Below are 20,734 nucleotides of genomic sequence, written 5' to 3'. Positions count from 1 at the left end.
AATTTCATTCTCACTATCTTCTGTCCTTCCTGTCGCTGTGTCTTAGGCGTCTGCCTTAACTGTCTGCATACATTTGTCTGTTACATTTTTTTTTTTTTTACTTGTCGTGACACGTTTTACTCACGACTAGTTTTTTTTTATTTAGTTTCTGTTGTAACAGTGGATTACAAAGTTAATACACTCGACTGCATTTAATGAATTGCATGTCTCATTCAAAAAACAAAAAAAGCATTGTGATCACAGACAGATGTTTTCCTGATGTGACCCTCCCAGTATAAGTGCTTCGTCAGGACATAAAAACGAGTGATTCACTCGCACTAAGACGCACGTGATGTTATACAACATGAGTGTCTTAGAAATCCCCCTAAAACTTTCCATCATGCCACATTATGCTCTCTTGAGGTTGATGCCAGTCTGTCCTCCCATGCATCATTCTTCTGCTAATCATTAAACAGTTACTTGTCCAACGTGTGGTTATGCATACTTTACAGGGAGCAGAATATATTACTGTGCTGCTTATTTCATGTGTTCTAGGGCAGCTTGTATAAATATTTAGTTTATTTTTTGGCACTAAGGGATTGGTGTAAAATTCAGATTACACATAAGGGGTGTTACTGTTAATAGTTATCAATGACAATATTTGCATCCCGGGCAGGGATCATGGTGTGTATGTAACGGATCCTTTCAAGATTAATGGATTTAGATTGATTGCAATCCCTCAAGCAAACATGAATCCGGGCAATCCATCTGAATCCTGGCATTTGATTTGAATGAGGTGAGCGGCAGGCAAAGTCAGTGTCAACACAGTAAGTTTTGATTGCATGCATGCTTTTCATATTTCAGAGATAATTTTCTGTCCTTCTAGTAGTGGACTACTTTTGCTTAAAACTCAAGACTTGCGGCATGTCTGTAACCACAGATGGAAAATGGGCGGATTTGCTATTCAAATGTGTTCAACAGGATGTGTTTCAGCTTGAACAAAAGACTTCCTGAAGAAATGTAAATCCCATTATTATCAGGTGAGTGATGTATGCAGATATACATTGCCAACAGTATTTTTATACACCCAATCACAAAAACCCAATAGTTTTTTCTTTTGGATTGCAGAAAATGATAATCTTGACCAATAAACAACTTCTATGAGTTTAAGCCTAAATACAATCAGCAGAATTAAAAAGTTAAATGGAGGACATACAACGCAGTCTCATGACAACTCTTTCAGTCTTCGAGACGATGGAACTGGAAGTGCTAAAATGCTTACGCCTTTCTGGATTTTGGCCAACAAGAACATGTTTGGCTCTGCCCCAATTCCAAACCTAAAGACTGAGAAAGTGTTCAGAGCATGTTGGAACTTATAACCGAAAGCATGTTGACAGGAAACCAGGCCTACTTAACCAAAATAGCCGACCACAAATGAGGAAGTGAATGTAGGTGTGGACTTCCCGGGCTTCCACATATCTCATCTCAGGGACAGATTGTGGATCTTTGTGTTGAGCAGCCCTCTATAGAGTGATGGAGGGATTATCATCCGATCATATCGATGGAGGGACGTCATCCCCGCACCACTATTAATCCAAGCAGAAATGAGGTTCAAAATAGCAGTGATCTCAAGATTCTGTGCGAGATGTTTAACTAGCTCAAAAGACATGGAACAACGATTCATGGACAGAATAAATCATCCTCTTTATTGTCAAAATGGGCCAAACACTTTATGGAATATCAAGTGAAGGCGTTGAGACCCACCTTTGAAGAGGACTTCACAAAAACTACTTGATAAACAATATACATTTAAATTAATACATTCCACAGAACAAAACAAAAAAAACTTTATATTACTAAAAAAGGTAGGTGAAGAACAGTTAAACAGCACACATATGTTAGAATAACATAATTAGCAGACTTAATGCAGCATTTGTATCTTTTAGTCCACAAGTAAATTACTAAATGATGAAGAACATCTAATACATACATTTTAAGCGTACTAGGGAAAAAATACCTGAAAAAGAACACATGTAAAGAACCCATGTTTTGTAAACGCCACCACCAGTAAATACTGATATGGTTGGAGTCTACAACCGTCCACACAGAGTGTCAATGTCACGTATCGAATTCGTAAGTTTTGTCTTCCGATAAAATAAGCGTAAATGGAAGTGATCATTCAACAGCTATCCCTGCATTCAAATCTCCCAAGTTTAAATCAGGTCGGCGACGTTCATGGGCATCTCCTCAACAGTTGTGTTGTAAAACGTCTCAATGTCTCGAAGAATCCTTTTGTCTTCTTCAGTCACGAAATTGATGGCTACGCCTTTTCTGCCAAAGCGACCTCCACGGCCAATCCTGAGGGAACGATTACAGCGAAAGAAACAACATTAAATGCATTAATGCAGCCAGAGAGAAACATCTCAACACCTGCAGGTTTACTCACCTATGGATGTAATTCTCTCTATTTGTTGGCAAGTCATAGTTGATGACAAGAGAAACTTGTTGAACATCAATTCCACGAGCCTATGGAACAGATTTTAGGATTACTAAATATTTCAGATGCACAAAACTCTTAATTGAAGGTTTAAGTCTATAGGTGATGATACACAGGGCAACTTTTTTTCCGTTGACGGCAACATTGCTCAATGTTCATTACGGAACACTTGACTTGTCCATACAAGTAGTTTCATTAATCACTGTGTAATAGGGGTGTTGAAATTAATTGTTGCATCGATGCAGTAATAGACCACAATAGATCACAGCCTACTGACGTTTCTCTGACATCACTCATCACATAGGCACTTCTCGCACTTGCGTAAAATGGTGGAGGTAGGCAAAACACAAGAGTAATAAATGCACCCACTAATTTACAGCATGAGGCTGCAAATGTGGGCGAGTGTCTATGAGCGTTATCGTAAAGAGAATTTTACTTGCCCGACCGGACAAGTAGCTCGATTAAAAGGGCAAAAAAGAAAAAAGAAAAAAAAGTGTATTTATATACATATCTTCTAGGGAATCACTAAAACGAGAATAATTCTGTTTTTAACACATTTATTGTAAGTTGCGATCGATAGTGGATCTGGATATTAAGTGTAGCCTATTACTGACGGTGGCAAAGTTGCGCTGCCGAGGCTCACGCAGCCTCTCGAGGAGAAATGAAAACAAATGAGCAAAGCGCACAAAGAAACTCAGTAAATAACATTCGTTCCAGCCTTCAAGTGAATGGATTGGGGATTGTGTTTTCCTGAATAACATTACGATTGAAAACGTGAGATTGATTTCAGACACCAGTCATGAAAACTGTAACTCATCTCACAGCAACACTCAACCATGTTTCATTGATTCATGTTTAAAAATATCATTCTTTCCAACGTTTCTTATTCGTTTATTCAAAAATATTTAAAACCATCTTAAAGGTGCTCTACGTAACTTTTAGCGGCCTCTAGCGGTGATGTTTCAGATTGCAACCAAATTTTACAAGAGCGCTCGAACTCATAGACAATACCGTCTATTAACCTGTTAAGCTTCAAGCCCATTTTTGAAAAATCCCCAGATATGGCATTCCCAAACTGAAACAGATACAGTTCATGAACCCTTTGTACTAAAAGCACAAGTAAGATCTCATTTGAAAGCTGACACCTGGAAGTTTATTGTAAATGTAGAATTAATTATTGTCATAATGAAAAAAAATAGTTATAAATAGCTTCAAAGTTTTGTAAAGTTATTATACATTTATTTTTATGAAACATCTTCATGAAAATAAAATTGAAGTTGGCATTGTAGCAATCTAGAAATGCACTGCAGCTAAAGCCACATGTCTAACCATGTTATATTTAAAATCTGAAGATGATAAGTCTAAAACTCTGTATTTAGTTCAATGTTTTTCAAGATCATGTCATATGACTTTATTTTGATTAGACTGGTGTTTATTGTCATCTTATAAGCATCTATTCAGTCTATTGCCTCTATTGTTTTGTGATGCAAAAACGAGTCCCATTCAGTCTCAGGCTCCCCTGCACATATTCACACCTCTCCAGCCTGTTTATTGCTCTAAATATGCTTTTCTTTTGTCTGCATTATAATCACTAACGACTAGCAATTCACACTGTTTCAATCCCTCATTTATTTTATAAAAGTTCTCACTTCACAGTGAAACTGTATCAAATGGCCTTTTTGAAAAACGAAACATTTCAGTAAGCATTCTTATTTAGAAAAAAAAATCATAAAAATTACATCGAAGTTAGGTAGCAGGTGCTCAGTACTAGCTAGCATGTTAGCTTAGCACACCATCAATACACGACAATTTATGAGAATAAAACTATGTTTGTGCTCCAACTTACTTTATAGCGCAAGTCGAGTGTTTTAAATAACTTTCTGTAATCTGATTTGGCTTCAGATAAAAAAATCAGATAGAAAATATATTATTTTATTGTATTCTGCACAATTTGAAAGTCTATCTCGATTAGCATTACATTATACATATAATCTATTATTATGAAAATACCTGACATGACTCGAAGAACACAGGTAAATCAAATATCATTGCAATCATGTTTATTGTCTTCAAAACATCTTTATCTGCACTTTACAGCGATCTCGGATAGCTTTGTTTATGTGTCAGGACTTCCTGAATGTCACATGATTATGGCTCTTCTTCATGTGATCCATATATGGACTTTACTGTGCAAACAGCGCCCTCAGACTTCAGTATGAATGGATAACACAACTGTACATCAGAGTATACAGCGCTCAAAATGATTACATCGGCGCATTTGGGTATAAATTCAATAAATATTATTCCTGTCTATAGAAGTCTGATGTAAACCTATGAGAATCTATCAATATTTCTCCAAATCTGCACATGTTTGAGCTAAAAGCCCTGAGGGACGTTGTTTTGTGAATCGCTGTCATGACGATCGCACGGGAGTTTTTTTCTGAATGAGAGCAGCTGACGCTCATAATTCATATTAAAGGTAACGACTCATTTTTGTATTTCATAACTCCTGACACAAATTAAGACATAACTGTCACTATAAGTTTCACAGAATACAATAGTGGTCAAATACTGAAACTTGAGTCTTATATCGTTTTAATGATGTATAGTTTGTCAAGTTAGTCACATTAAATATGATAGTAACTTTGAACTATTTAAAAAAAAAACGCTTCAGAGCGCCCACGCACTGGTGACGGTTAACAGGTTAAGCAAATATCTCGGCGAATACTAGACGAATTCGGCAAGCACCGAGCTCGTTGGGACCATCTAGTTGAGCTGAAAAGAACCATATAAGTTCCATAGTTTTTGGTGGTGTTTTCGCGGAGATATTACAGGGTATATGCAGGAATCTTAAAGTTAATTTTAATAACCTTTTCAAGACTTTTAAGACCTTCTCAATATTTTTTAATACCTCACCGCCACTTCAAGCTGTAACCATTTACATCAGTGATACTTTTAACTTAACAGTTTTAGTTTGTGATAAAGACTATAGACCACTCTGATAAAAAAAAAAAAAAAAAAAAAAAAAATAGGCTGGTATAGTAAATCAAAGCAAAGTTTATTAAAAAACAAAACAAAACTTTGCTCCACCCTCAACAACAATCATGCGGACATGGGACTCAAACTGTTGGACAGCTAATTCAGAAAAAAATTAGGGATGCACCGAAATGAAAATTCTTGGCCGAAACCGAAAACCGAAAAAGAGGAACCCAAGGCCGAAAAAACGAAAACCGAAACACCCAAAGAAATTATGCCAATTATAAGTACCATTGCATTTATGGTTATGACTGCGTACAAACTTTACTAAAATAAAGGCATTGTAATTGCATAAATTAACATTTTCAAAGAATAAATCAATTACAAATTATGCAAATATTTATTTAGCACAATGCACAGTATAAAATAAAATTCAAACTAAAATGTTTAACTTGACCCCACTCATGTGTACATTAAATAATAATCTGCTGGCCTGCAGAAAGGTTTTAAAATGAAATGTTCTCTCATAAAAACAAAGCCGAGCACGAACTTCTCATCACACCAGCACCCAGTTTGCACGTCTAAATTAGTTGATTACATTTTAAAAATGAGCATACACTAGCATAAAAAGCCATTTTAATGGACAAAGGTCCATGTTTAATACAAATGTACACGAAACTTAATGAAATATGTTTAGTGAAATTTGAAAATATTTAAGAGAGCGTTAATTTAATACATATTCCTATACATATTTTGTTGTAATGTCACAAGTAATAATCTCAGGGTTTACTGGGTTTTACATGATTATTTTTCTATTGGTGGTGGTACTAAAAAATAAACATTGTCACGTGTTTATCTTTCTTCTTCTCACCGATTCCTGATGGTTAGAGGACAGTTACTTGAGTCGTCCCCTGTCGTTTCAAAGAATAGTACAACAGCGAGCGCGTCAAGTATAAACGCCTCGACCGTTTGGAGAGACTGTGGAGACTCGCGCTGCGGAGGCGGGCGAAAGTATAAACAAGGCTTCCGTCTCCTCGCGGGTTCAGATCATGTTCAGATATACTGAAATTCGTTCACACCGCAGACATGTTGCTTCAGACAAGCACGTGCAGGTCGCGGTTTCTGTTTGCGTCATCACAACATTTCGGCCGTATTGTTTCGGTGATAAAAGTCTTTCGGCCGAAAACCGAAAATGCACTTTTGGGCTATTTTCGGCGGCCGAATATTCGGTGCATCCCTAGAAAAAATACTTTCAAAATTTAAGACTTTATAAAGCCGTGATAAGACTTAATACTTTTTAAGGGTCTTAATTTTCCCAAAATTGATTTATCACCTTTTAATACTTTTCAAGACCCCGCGGATACCCTGTATTAGCAGAAAACCATCGGGTGCGCTGCAAAATTGCGGACGCCGGTGACGTCACGATCTCAGAAGAAAATCGCTCGTATCTCTGGAACGCAAAGACCCAGAGAGCTCAAATTCGGGGGAGGAGGTCCCAGGGGAACGCCCCCTACCGGATCGCCGTTCGCTGGGACCCCCGATTTCGAACGGCTATAACTCGGGGAGCCGGGCGAGTTGGACCTCGGGGGTGGGCTCGTTCGAAAGGCCCCGTCCAGCACTACGAACGATTAGAGTCTTGGGAATATTGATCAAAGGTTGACTGAGATATAAGCTGAAAAACGAGCGCCTTTAACCGGACGTAACTGCCTGACCGTCTACAATAGACTGTATATAAGGAGAGAGGCTCGGGAGCGCACATGCACATCACATCCGTTGGATTTCGCAGTAAATCCGACCCGGAGACTTCACATAGAAATAGGAATACTGGCCTTCAGAGGTAATAGCAAAACTCGACAAGTGGATCATTTAAATGTGTGATTACAACCCCTTCACACACAGGCAATAAAAAAAGGATTCATTTTAGTAGAAAAGTTACATAGAGCACCTTTAACATTAAATTATTTAAGGCCGTTGTAATTTTTCAGTGTAAATGATTTAATTAGATCAGCCCTACCTAGGGTAACAACCCTATAGTGTTGTATTCTAATTGAATTAATTGATCAAATTTAGGAACTAAAAATGCAAGATGAAGCATACATTTAATACGATTGGGGGGAATGCCCTTTAAAGGTGCATATATGACAATATGTAGATTTAAATATATCAAAGCTGATTGAACACTGATGAGAATATTGCTTCAGAATAAATTTACAATATTTACATTTTTTCGGACAAGCAACTTTTTTTTTACTCGGACAAGTGAATGACAGATTTACTTGTACGAATGTCGAGCACATGAAAAGGCTTAATGTCAAGCCCCGATCATATCTTTACATAACCATACTTTAATAACTCCAGTATACAAAATTCATGAAGCTTAGATTGACAAACGAGAAATTGTGAAAATAAAAGGCCTACTCACCAGCAAATCTGTGGTTATGAGCACTCTGCTGGAGCCAGACCTGAACTCTCTCATGATTATGTCTCGCTCCTTCTGATCCATGTCTCCATGCTGGAAGACACAAAGACTGTAACTTGGACGAGCCAGCATAAATGCCATGCTTGTTACAAGATCTGGATAAGTATGATCAGTTGTGTTTAAAAATGTCTCCATAAGAGGTCAGTCCCGAAAGATGATGAACATCATTTCATACTTCATCCAGCATTAAACAATGTCTTTTAGCTCAAATCACTGGCCTACAATTAACTGCATTTGATTAGCACATAATATGTGGATGTACTTCTTGGACCTACCAGAGCAGACACAGTGAAATCTCTAGCATGCATCTTCTCTGTCAGCCAGTCAACCTTTCTTCTCGTGTTCAAGAAGATAACAGCCTGGGTGATCGTAAGAGTCTCGTAGAGGTCACACAGTGTGTCCAACTTCCACTCCTACAGGAGTAGTGAATTAACATTAGCAGAGCAACAGTGCAAGGAATAACCTACATCAATATCCTGAGGTTCATGATGTGTATGGCACAAAATCTCGAGACCTTGGACACCGGACATTAAGAAAGAGGTCCTTCCTAGACTCATTTCCGACCGTGTGCTTTTGCTCTACCTTCTTTGTGATTAACCAGTACTAGCATGAACACCAGAGCGAGACCCGAAGGCCTTGAGCTGGTGATTTTAGCATGGTGCTTTTTAAAAGAAGGGACATTAGAGACAACCAGTGCCTCACCTCTCGTTCTACATTGATGTAAAACTGCTTAATACCCTCCAAAGTCAGCTCCTCCTTTTTCACCAGGATGCGAACAGGTTCACGCATGAACTTGGTGGTCACCTCCAGCACATCAGCAGGCATGGTGGCCGAAAGCAGCACAACCTGACAACACAAGCAAGCAGTTATAGCATGAACAAAAAAAAAAAAACTACACAGTACAGTGCAATAAATTACAAAACAAATGAAAGATTATTCTGCATTTAACCCCCTGGGGTCCTTCATTTCAGAGTCACACTCAGGACCTTCGGGTCCAAATGGGCCAGAAGGGTGGGATTAATATTTATTTTTTTTAAAAATCATTTTTTTTTTACTTGTTTTTTTATAATATTTTCTCTTTTCTTTTTTGGTGTTTTGAGAATTTCAAAAATAAAAATGATTTATAATTAATATTAATGCAATAATTATGACCCATTTTTTCCCCATTGAATATGATAGATTTTTTTTTTTTTAAAGCTGTATTTCATTTTAGAGTCAAGCCTAGGCCTCATGAAAGCAATTTTTGAAATGAGATGGATGCCATCTGGTGGACAAAATGCGCATTTTAAAAATTCAAAACCCATATGTAATCTGAATTTATTAGTGTGTATGTGTATAAAAGTGTGTGTGTGTGTGTGTGGATGTGTCTGTTTTGCACTCTTGATGTTTTATAGATTCACCCCTTCACTCTTGTGTGCTTTTTTTCTGGATCGTGGCTGATTTGTAGATTGTACGCACAAAAAACTCTGTATTTTCACATTTTTGCCAATTTCCCATTCATTTCCTATGCGGGACCTGAAGGTCCTGAGTGTGCCTTTTTTTTTTACAACCACTTAAGACTATTCAAATCCTGTCCCCAATTTTTTTGGGTGTTCATATACCAAGTACCAACAAAGTCACCAAATTTCGGACCGTTCCGATTAAGCTATGATTTAAAAATATATATATTTAAATGCTTCGGGTCCATTTGGGCCGAAGGACCCCAGAGGGTTAATATAATTGGTAATGGGTACATTTTATTATCAGCAATAAAGAAAAATTATTTTCAACATGGTGGTAAAAAAAAAAAAAAATTAATATGATTTCCAGTTGCAAATGCATGTATTGTCGCACTGGACCTTGAAACATAAGCCACTGGACATTAAGAAAGAGGTCCGACTCAGTTTCATTTCCGGCGCAGGGCTACTGCTCTTCTTCCACATGATACTCTGCTAGCATCATTGCATACACCAGGAGAACCTGGACTCTGCAATTTCAGCACAGTTCTTTTGAGCGGAAGAACTCCATTCAGAGTCGGGCATCAGGGCATTGACTTACTTGTATGTTTGTGCTTAATTTCTGGAAAATCTCATAGATTTGATCCTTGAAACCACGGCTCAGCATTTCATCTGCTTCATCAAGAACAAACATCTTGATCCATTTGGGAGCTGTTGATGTAAAAAAAAAAAAAGAAGAAAAGAATAAACTTTTGTCTCTGCGATTCAAACTTTTAATAAAAGCATTACATGGCTCACAACCATGTTGGTGAAATGTATGATCAGTTGTAAAGTTGTAAATATCTCCATAATAGGTCAGTCCCGAAAGATGGTAAGCATCACTTCATACATCACGCATGTTTTAGCCTAATTAGCATTTGCTACTTACACAGGTACCTCCTGTTCAGCATGTCAAACACTCGTCCTGGCGTGCCAACGACGATGTGCGGAGCCTCCGCCTGGAGTTTCTGCATTTCGTTCCGCACGTTGGTGCCTCCAATGCAGGCATGGCAAGAAGCGCCCATGTAGTCACCCAAGGCCAGGATAACCTTCTGAATCTAGCGAGTGGACAAAAACGGATGGGGTTTAAATAAAATAAACGCTTAATATCTGTACTGAGGTCAGTCAGTGTGCACCAACAATGCCAAACAGTGGACAAGTATGATCAGTTGAAAAGGTCATCTCCATAACAGGTCAGTCCCGAAAGATGAAATAGCATCATCTCATGCTTTTGTCCATAGCTTGTTCCCAGTGAAATCCCCTGGCAGTCTAACAACATTAACTAAAAATCTCATTTCCAACCACTTACAGTAAACACCCCTGGCCATTACAGAAAGATTGATGAATTATTCTGACTGAAGCACTAGCTAGAAAAATACTTCCTGCCGAATAGTTCATCAATTTGTGCAATTTAAAATAATAAAAAAACCCACATTTCATGATTTTTGTATCAGGAAGAACAGCAAAAGTGTACCTTGAATCGGGCTACTGCCAGAATATGCCGCCTTGGTCTGAGACACACTTAAGTTTATGGTGACCTCAGGTACAGCATACCTGCTGAGCGAGCTCTCGGGTTGGTGCCAGGACCAGAGCCTGAGTTTCTTTCTGCTCAATCTCCAGCTGCTGTAGGATGGAAATGGCAAACGTGGCAGTTTTACCAGTCCCTGACTGGGCTTGAGCGATAACATCATAACCTAATGGAGAAAAAAAATATATAAAGGATTCACACGAATGCATAACGCACCAATTGAGCACACTAGAATTTGACTACTAGACCAGTGCCTCTTAAACCTGTCCTGGGGACCCCCCACCACTGTCTTCCTCATCGGACACACCCGATTCAAGTCTTGCAGTCTCTACTATAGAGATGGCGAGTTGAATCAGGTGTGCTACATGGAGGGAGAGAGAGAAAAAAAAGTGCAGTGGTGGGGGTCCACAGGACATGTTTGAAAACCACTGGTCTAGACCACAAAGAGATGAGCAATACACAAATTGTAATGTTTTTTGAAAAAGCATGTTAAGCAAATGTCAAGTGTAATTGATTCTCATGGACTTGTTTGTACCTTTTATGCAAGGGATTATAGCTCTCTGCTGGATTGCCGAGGGTTTCTCAAAACCATAGGCGTAAATTCCACGGAGAAGAGTTTCCTTCAGGCTCATGTCATCAAAATTGTCCGTAATCTCGTTCCAGTTGCTCTGTAAAATAATGTGAAGGATATTTCAGTTTGAGCCATTACACACATCTAAAGAGGCCAACAGCTCACTGTCCCTACTGTAACCTGAAAGGACAGGCGCAATATGCTGCCTTTAAAAATTCACATTAAACAATAGGAGCACATGAAAAGCACCTCAATATTGTGATTACAAGTGGGATTTTCTTTAAGACCCCACTTTCTGTTTTAGGCCAGGGTCATTAAAGAATTGGTCACAAGTCTTAAATGGGAACAAGCAGGATATTTGCTGACATTACGTTCTTGCAGAAATGTCCCTACTACCCAGAAGTCATAATTATGAGTCAGTTGCATTCAAGTGCTTTAGGCGGTGTCTGAAATTACGGTGCATTACGTGCATGCGTCGTTGCGCTCTCGTGAACTCGCGTCAAAGGCCCACACGGAAGAAAATGAATAGTTGAATAGTACAAAAAGTATTCTCGTCACTTGATTAACTTAAGCAGGGTTTTTCCTGCATAGACAATTATGAGGCGGCCGCCTCCGTCAAATTTCATGCCGCCTCCGCCTCTCGACAAAACTCGGACAGACAGTCACGTGCTCATACACTTTTTCCACCGTGACCGTTCTGTCGCGATTCCCGCTTGTCCATTCTCTAACAGTGTAGTTTGGCGATAGTGCTGCACGGATCATAATCCGCGGGTCGAGCCGGCCGAGTAATAAAAACATTCCATTCAATCAAGGGTGGATGACAGCTAAATGAGTGTAATAAAGACACGGAACTCCCATCATGGTACCTAATGTACGGACGGTAACAAAGTTGCGCTGTTGAGTCTCGCGCAATTATTTATAACATTAATTATAGTTAAGAAACAATATATAGGCTACACACGACCAGAGTGCTGTTTTCCTGAATGCCATCACGATTGAAACCGAGATATTAATTTCATAACAGTTCAATAAACAAATAGTTAAAATTAAGTTACTTACATTTTTAGACTGTTTTTGTTCTGTTTTAGCAGCGAAAAGAGTTCCAAACAACAGAACCATATCGCGTCTCACAGCAACACTCATCCATGATTCATTACTGAATCATTCAGCGTTTTGAACTAATCGCTTGAGTCAAAGATTCAATTGCCCATTATTAAACCGCCTCATTCTGAATCGATCAGCCGTTTGAACGAATCATTTACATTAATGACTCAATTAAGACGGCCGCCTGCTGCCTCCTACTGGCGGTTTAGTTTCAACGTATCATTCTTTTCAACATTCCGTGTATATTCAAATTATTCAAAATAATCTCATTTAATAGTTATAATTTTTCAATGTAAATTATTTAATTTGACTGGTAACAGCCTAGTGTCTTATTATTTTAATTGAATGTATTGATGAAATGTAAAAATTTTAAATGAAATTTAGAGCATACATTAAATAAAATTAGGGGGAAAATGCCCTTTATAAAGGTACAAAAAATTATTCCGATAAGAGTGTTTTCAAAAATGAAACATTGACAATAAGTTTAAAGGGAGTAGGCTAAAGCCTCTGTTTAGGCTATAAAGAAAATGTAATTTTGCCAAAAAAAGAACTTTTAATTTAAATAAATGTTAATTGTGTGATATGTTACCATATTATCATGCTTAATTGTGTAATGTGATGATCAGATGTAGATATCTAAATCAAAGAATATGGGTGGTTGGCAGGTGGATTATTATTTATTTTTAACAACAGATTTGAGTGACTCAAAGTGCACCAGATTAATGAATTTATCTTTAAAATGTACAAAATTTTCTCCCGGGGGGCATGCCCCCGGACCCGCCTACTGTTACAATTTTACCACCTCCGCCTCATTTTGAGCCAGAAAAAACCCTGTTAAGGTTGAGCCACTGTAGTCACCTGGACTATTTTAACAATGTCTTTACTAAACTTTTCAGGGCCGGCAGATGCAATTACCTAGCAGCCCATGAGGGAGTAAGACAACTCTCAGATTTCATAAAAAAATAAAAATAATCTTAATTTGTGTTCCGAAGATGAACGAAAGTCTTACGGGTTTGGAACAACATGAGGGTGAGTAATTACTGACAGAATTTTCATTTGTGGGTGAACTAACCTTTTAAATAAAATGCAGTGTCCCATTCGAAACTAGAGAGCTTGCTGACAATTCTGGAATTTGGGTCAAATAAATGCTGTTTGTGTAAAATACATACAATATGCATCAAATGGTTATTTGTATGTAACGGCAAGAGAAAATGTAGATGTTGTGGGAAAAACAAAACTTCATAGAGTCACAACAATAGAGGCTTTCGCAGCAGATAGTTATAGGAACTAGCCACCAGGGCAGTTCCCCAGGAACTAAATGTTCCCCTAGGGCCATTTTCCTGGTTGCATTCGGATCGCCAGTAGGAACTCTTGAGGTGACGTAGGCCAGTGGACAGAAACGTCACAAGCTTGGCATTTAACAACATCTACTGGAGGATGCGGGACGTCATGATCAGAGCTGTGTTTTTGTGGTGTGTTTCGTGATAACAGAGATAGAATGTAGACATACAAGTAATGTGATGGAAAGAGCGAAAAGGAGAGCTAAGAGACGAAATCTCCAACTTGCGGTGCTACATATCATCGAGGCTGAGACAAGAACACAACTGCACAGACAAAGGTGACAGGTAAACGCAGTTAACATTAGCTTTTTAAAAATGGCGGGTACCGTTTCGTATGGCATACGTTTGACAAATCAGCATACAGTTACATCAATGGTAGTTCCTATAGTGCTGGGTTTGACCCTACTCTGAAGTAGGAGCTAATTCAGTTCCCCCAAAAGACGTTCCTATAAATTCGTTCCCAGTTCCTGCGGTGGGAACGTGTCATAAAGTGGGTACTTCCGCCATTAGTTCCTGGACCTATGAAAAGGTTCCTCCGGTGTGAAAGCCGCTAATGTTTCTCCTCTGACCGGATTAAACCGCTCTATTTTGCATTACTTCTATGGTGTCTTTTTGAACATTTTGAAAAGTGTCAGTTTCGGACTTTCAATGGAGAAACAGAAATCTCAAGATTTGATTAAAATATCGTTGTTTAGAAGAATTCTTATGGGTTTGAAATGACAGGAGTAATTTATGACCATTTTCTTTTTGGGCTGAACTACATACCCCCCTTGAAGGCAGCAAAATGTTATCGATTAGTTCAAAAGCTTTATATTAGCCAGCCCAGATATTTACCCACCCCTCCAGACTTCACTAAATTATACAAACCTCGATGATACCATCAGGCTCCATTCCTGCAGGCCCATCATGGTCTCGGTCTCGTGAGCTAAAAGAAAAGACAACTTGGATTATTATCAGCGGTTACTGAAGCTGAAAGTATTGAACAACTCGAACCTCCACGAGACGCGCGCGCCGCTGAGCGCACGTTCCAAAAACGTCACGTGGCTCGCCGTTAACGGTCAATACGATACATAACTAACGTTACTTTAGAGAATAATCGGTTGTTTTCCGTGATAACGACTTGTTCATGGTCTACCTTAAAAGGTACGCCCAAATTTGGTCTTATTTACAGTACCGTACTCGTCAGCTTTAATGCGTCAAGAGCAGCCCATAATTGTTGTGCGTTACCAATTATGTACCTCCTGATATTGTGATAATAAAATGGCTAAAACAAATACATTCGACATTACAGATTCGTATGACAAAATGTTAAAGGGTTACTTCAGGATTTAGCATTAAGCTTTGTATCAGTAGAAAACCAGTAGTATTTTCGAATTACCGTGCTTCCCCCCTTCATATCCCCCTGAGATGAGAGATTTATGTATTTTTAATCTGGAAAAAATCCTCCGATGACGCAAAAATCGTCATTTTGCGTCATCGGAGGATTTTTTGGTCAGAGGCTTAAAACTACAGCAGGTTTGAGCAGCTAGTTCCGCATGTTTTCACCACGCCCATATTGGGCGGGATCTCACTCACAGAACGTAAACATAGTGTCAGCCATCTTTCTGTAGCTAAGCTAACAGGCTCTTGCTCTGTGGAGAAAGTTTGATTAATCACAATGGCGGAAGGTAGTTTTGAAGTAGAAATGGCAGAAGGGGATTTCGAAGATATTTTGAGAGAATCGGATGCTCGCGGCTACCTGTATGAACCGCAATACAGTGATGAACAGTTGCGGTTGATAGAGGAACAAGAGGCGGTCGGAGCAGCTGCTGCAGCAGAGCAGCAAGACCTGCTTGGCGGTCAGGAGGAAGAGCCCGGGCAGACTCGAGCTGGGGCGGACTGGTGGTGTCAGTGCTCTCGATGTGCGCCTATGTTATCAGAGAGAGAGTCCTTGCTGTCGCGAATTTCAGCGATGCCATTTTCTTTTGGAAGAGATCGCTGAATCCGCTGATGAAACGGCATGCGTAACTGAGCACCCTAGTTTTCAACCACATATGGACAGGGGGGTCCTGGAAACCTATTTCAGGATCCCGAAAATAAATTGGAAACGCCAGCCAAAGCCCACAGGGACAAACGGACGGCTAAGTGTAAAGTGAGTATTTTGTTTTTTTACTTTTTGTTACTATGACGACATATAACTTACAGAGTTTGGACACCAGGCAGGTATTATCACAACGTGCTTCCCACGTAACGTTAGTCAGCTGAGCTATTGTTGTTATATTTACATCGTTAGCAATTATACTGTATTTGAAAATAGTTTGCATTGCTAACGTTGTGTTTACTGTTTTGTAGACAATATCGTCTAACAGCCTACCGTCACTTCATGGAATGGGTCCTGCAAGGCGAGAGACTGGGGAAAGGCTATCGTATTGTTTTGCCAACCTGTGTTGTTCAGGACATCAGACGAAGATATCCAGCTCCTGACGGGCAATACAGTGGCTATATAGAAACTGCTGAAGCTCTGGAAGAACTTTGAGTGTAAAAGTGATTTATTATTTATTTATTTTTTCAATTAAAACTTATAACTCACATTGGTTGTGGTTCTTGTTAAAAACCTTTAGAGTTGATACATTAGAGAATGTGTTTGCCTATTATACTACATGGTCCTGCCTTGAATAATCTTTTTAATGTGAAAGTCTAAATTGTGTAATATTCATTAGGCTAACTTTTTTAATCCAAAATAAATTCCAAGAAGGGAAATAATCCAGGTAGTTTGTGTACAGTAAGTAATTACAGCAAAATCAGTGACAGTAACCATTCAGCCTCCCTCCACAAGTCTATAATATAGAAATTGAGTGTACACAGGAGTATAGGGTAAGATGAAGAATTTTTTTTTATTAATATTCACACAAAAATTATTCTGCTGCCATAGTCAAAGGTACATTATTAAAATAAATAAGGAGATACAAAACAAAAAATGTCCTGCAGAATATAAACAAAGGCGAAAATAAATATGTATGTGCCCCCTCTGAACAGAACAGCTGCTGCTGCAAGGAGGTTCACCTCTGGCATTCCCCTAACATCACGGGAAGATTTCCAGGTCCCAGTATGGCCCCCAAGACATGTCCAATCTACCTTCCTCTGTGCACCAACGTCAACAATAGTCTTTGACGAAATTGTATTCCCGCACATCTGGCAAAATTTGAAGAGTGACATGAGGCTTGACTCATTGACAATTATCTTCTTTTCATTCCAGTCCTTTTCACCTTCATCATCTGATGATGATGATGTTGATGTGAGGGTGAAGGTTGACCCAGGTTGATAGCTTTCATCATTTTCACCTAAAGCTTCAATGCTGCTGATGGTGGTATTGAGGCCCCCAGGTGTACTTAGGCATGGTGACTTTAAAAAAAAAAAGATTAAAAAAAAAAAAGTCATACAGTTGCTTTAGAATTCATTTAGAAAGAATATGATGTGAAGTATGTTGGTTATTCAAAAACTTACAAATTGTTCTTGGACTGAGACCGGAAATTTGACCGGAGTTGAGGTCAGCAGGATTTTTTCTTCTTCTTCCAACGACACTAACGCAGCAGACGCAATTGGAGTCTGAAATGACAAGTTCAATAACGTTACATAATATTTCAATAAACTAAAGTTATTCTGAAGTGAAAACAATGCAGGTTTTTTCGTTGCCCAAATAAAAAGGAAATACCTCTAACATATACATATTGAGATTTCTGACCGACATAAGTGTCAATTTTATTTTTAAGCTTACATTAATTAACACTATTTTGTTCTAGTCTGCACTACATCAGGGGTTCATCTCGCAAATGTATCTGTTTCTGCAGTCATCTCCAAACATACAGCAACTTGCTTGTGTGGTAACGTTAGCATAAATAGACTAACACAGTTTTACAGAACTGTGGCTTTACTTTGATAACAGTCAACTAATATGTAATTATCTATCTAACGTCACTTTGCTAACTTTCCTGTTTTACTGCTAACAACTACAACACTATATGTAGGCTACTGTGTGATCAGAAACAGAGTCGAGTATTAGCGAGTCTTACCTCTAGGCGAATGCGTTTAGTACCAGAAGGCCCAGGCTGTTCGTCATCTGGAAATCTGAATATCGACGGGATTGCGGTGTCCTTCAGAGTGGTTCTCTTAATTCCAAGGACATTCGTTTCGTAGTCTTCCTGCTTGAAATGGCGACTGCAAATCCTACGGGTTTTCAGGTTTTCCATATCGGTGTCCTCGCCAAACTTCGGGTGGTTGATAGCCCGCAGCCATTGTTTACATCGCTCTAAATGTTTTATCGGAAAATGATGGAAACTTACTTCTTGTCCTTTCCTGGTTTTGTTTGTACATCCCGGTACAACGCAACTTAACACCATTTCGATGGAAATGTATCTAATTCACGATTTATAGAGTCACGATGTAACAAAGCAAGCCTAGTTGGATCAAACTTTTCGGATACTGCCGCCTGTAACCGGTAGGCGTGGTTTGGGAGTGGCCTCGTAAGGGCAGCAAACCAAGTGCATTCTGGGAGTTGTTGTCTTTCATACACATGAGTCAAAAATACATTTTCTGGCTTTTCTCAGTCTAGAAAACTCCAAATTCAAAAATAATTTCACATTTCTACTATATAAATGACCAATATTAAATACACATTCATGTTCCCAGAGCTGAAGTATCCCTTTAAGGAATTGAAGGCAGTGTGAACCCAAGGCCTCAAGCATGGAGGCCACGCGTTAGATTTCAGGGTGGGTGTGAAGCCTAGCTAAGGTTAGTCGTTTTGATCCTTAATAACGGCACTTATATAAATATATACATACACACTTCAACAATTAAGTGTGATTAATAACCATTTTAATCACGTGAACTGAACACTCAATACGTGAGAATACACACAGTAGCATAGGCGATATACGTTAGTTTGCTGTGCGGCCTGTTTAATATCACACGGGTCGTGTTAAAATTCACAGCACCAGCGCTATAACCAGCTCGAAGCCTCTCTATTTTAACAATTTACACATTTATTAACATAACATGCATAAAGGCTATGTGTGATAAGGGGTTTACCTGTTGTAATCAGCAGAACCGCTAGACATGGTCCGTTCGCGACTTCGGCACTCACTCAGAAAGGAAGATCATGTGAATCTCTGGCTATTTTATCTACCCGGAACCTCTTTTATACATTTACAGTGAAACTGTAAGAACCCTAAATCAGCTACACGTCATTTACATTTTTTATTTACGCCGACATTAGAGGTAATTCGAGTTAAATAGGTGTTAATATTCGAAGTGTTTATCTGTGTTATGTCGAAGTTTATTGGGGACTATATGGAGAAGCGCAAGGATATTGCACCATTGATAGGGTGTAGTAGAGTCGCTACGGGGTCTCCACATTTCTGGTCTTAAAATGGGACTGACTTAAAGGGATAGTTCACTCTAAAATTAAAGTTCTGTCATATCCTCCTGGGACCCAAGAATAGACTTTTGTCCACTGTAGTGGACATTATATTTTAGTTAATTTCTCTGACATCATACATGTCACATGACACAACCTGGGTGTCCTGTAAAGAGCACATTCAGGACTTTTGAGAGATACCAAATGTTTGGAGGTTTCACCATGAAAACAACTTCTCCTTGGTCTTTAAAAATGTCTGACATTAAATTAGTGATCAAATGTAGCATTCTTATGGAAATATGATAATATATTGTAATTATATTTAAATTGGACTACTTTTTCAAATTGTATTTCATAAAACAACATCTCAGGAAAATGTTAAGGGGTTTCAAATAAAAAAATTACTTTCTGTTACAGAACAGGGCATTGATTTCAAACGTGTCCACTGTAGAGGACATCAGGACTAAAATCATGTTTATCAGGCATTCTGGGAGACACAACAAGTGAATATGGAAATAAATTATACATCAATATTCCTATGAAATATTAGATATTATTATTAAAATGTTGCCAATTATTACTCCAATTATTACACTTATTTTTTCATTAAATGTTGCTCCAAGAACACATTAATGTGCAAATTAGATACAGTGTGTAGATACATTGCATTGAATGGGAATATTAATTTATGGCCATTTTACCCACATATTGCAAAAAGTAAAATGGTGTATCAATTCATTCCATTATTTCTTTCATAACATAGTTGAGAATAATCTTTATACAAATTTTGGTTGATAAAATCCTGAAACCCCAAAATTTATTGGTGATTGAAAAAAAATCCCATTGCTTTTGCCTATACATATAATTTCATGTCATTTTATTTTTTAAACAACTTAGTCCTGGCGTCCACTACAGAGGACATAGCATAACGTATGAATAAAATATTATTTTATATATGTGTTTTTTTACCATTTGTTTATTGTGCTCTAAACAGTGTGATGACATGGAAAAAAACTAAATTCAAAAAACTTTTTTTTTCTGGGTCTCAGGAGGATAATTTATTCATTTCCCCCTAAAATTTTCCAAACCTGTATGAATTTCTTTTTTTTCCGTGGGACACAAAAGGAGGGTTTTGGAACTAACAACCGCAGTCACCATTCACGTTCACGGTTCATTGTATGAAAAGTTTTGGAAAACATAAGAGGATGAGAAATTGTGACACAATTTTAATTTTGAGTAAACTATTTATTTTAGTCCTCTTTGTATTATTTTTTTCCTTTTATTTTTTTCTCTCCAAATGCATAGAACAACTGACTAGAACCATTTTAAAACTTTAATAGCCTATTTTTCACTTGTAAATGTCTCTGTATGCTGAAAATTTGCATTCAAGCAT

At 38.3% G+C, this 20,734-nt stretch overlaps 1 protein-coding gene and 5 non-coding genes across 6 annotated transcripts; all 6 read right to left on the bottom strand.

Annotated features, from left to right (window-relative positions):
* Positions 1-1,664: 1,664 nt before the first annotated feature.
* On the bottom strand, positions 1,665-19,114 carry eif4a2 (eukaryotic translation initiation factor 4A, isoform 2). The gene is made up of 11 exons (XM_056264066.1): positions 19,014-19,114; positions 14,817-14,874; positions 11,470-11,602; positions 10,961-11,100; positions 10,296-10,464; positions 9,969-10,078; positions 8,634-8,777; positions 8,207-8,344; positions 7,875-7,964; positions 2,426-2,505; positions 1,665-2,337 (listed from the first exon to the last, which is right to left on the bottom strand). Exons 1-11 carry the CDS (start codon positions 19,040-19,042, stop codon positions 2,193-2,195), a joined length of 1,236 nt encoding a protein of 411 aa, XP_056120041.1. The 5' UTR covers positions 19,043-19,114; the 3' UTR covers positions 1,665-2,192.
* On the bottom strand, positions 8,035-8,106 carry LOC130102526 (small nucleolar RNA SNORD2). The gene has a single exon (XR_008809227.1). It is a non-coding gene; the product is annotated as a small nucleolar RNA SNORD2 (small nucleolar RNA).
* LOC130102515 (small nucleolar RNA SNORA81) lies at positions 8,422-8,608 on the bottom strand. Its single transcript, XR_008809226.1, has one exon. It is a non-coding gene; the product is annotated as a small nucleolar RNA SNORA81 (small nucleolar RNA).
* LOC130102504 (small nucleolar RNA SNORA81) lies at positions 9,754-9,931 on the bottom strand. The gene has a single exon (XR_008809224.1). It is a non-coding gene; the product is annotated as a small nucleolar RNA SNORA81 (small nucleolar RNA).
* On the bottom strand, positions 10,183-10,256 carry LOC130102533 (small nucleolar RNA SNORD2). The gene has a single exon (XR_008809228.1). It is a non-coding gene; the product is annotated as a small nucleolar RNA SNORD2 (small nucleolar RNA).
* Positions 10,566-10,635, bottom strand: LOC130102540 (small nucleolar RNA SNORD2). Its single transcript, XR_008809229.1, has one exon. It is a non-coding gene; the product is annotated as a small nucleolar RNA SNORD2 (small nucleolar RNA).
* Positions 19,115-20,734: the final 1,620 nt, after the last annotated feature.

The sequence above is a fragment of the Rhinichthys klamathensis genome, unplaced genomic scaffold, assembly GCF_029890125.1.
Source record: "Rhinichthys klamathensis goyatoka isolate OS25496 unplaced genomic scaffold, OSU_Roscu_1.1 h1tg000011l_1, whole genome shotgun sequence".
In the NCBI taxonomy this organism is placed as follows: Eukaryota; Metazoa; Chordata; class Actinopteri; order Cypriniformes; family Leuciscidae; genus Rhinichthys; species Rhinichthys klamathensis.
The sequence above is the reverse complement of the archived record's forward strand: the minus strand, read 5'-3'. Positions and strand labels throughout refer to the sequence as shown.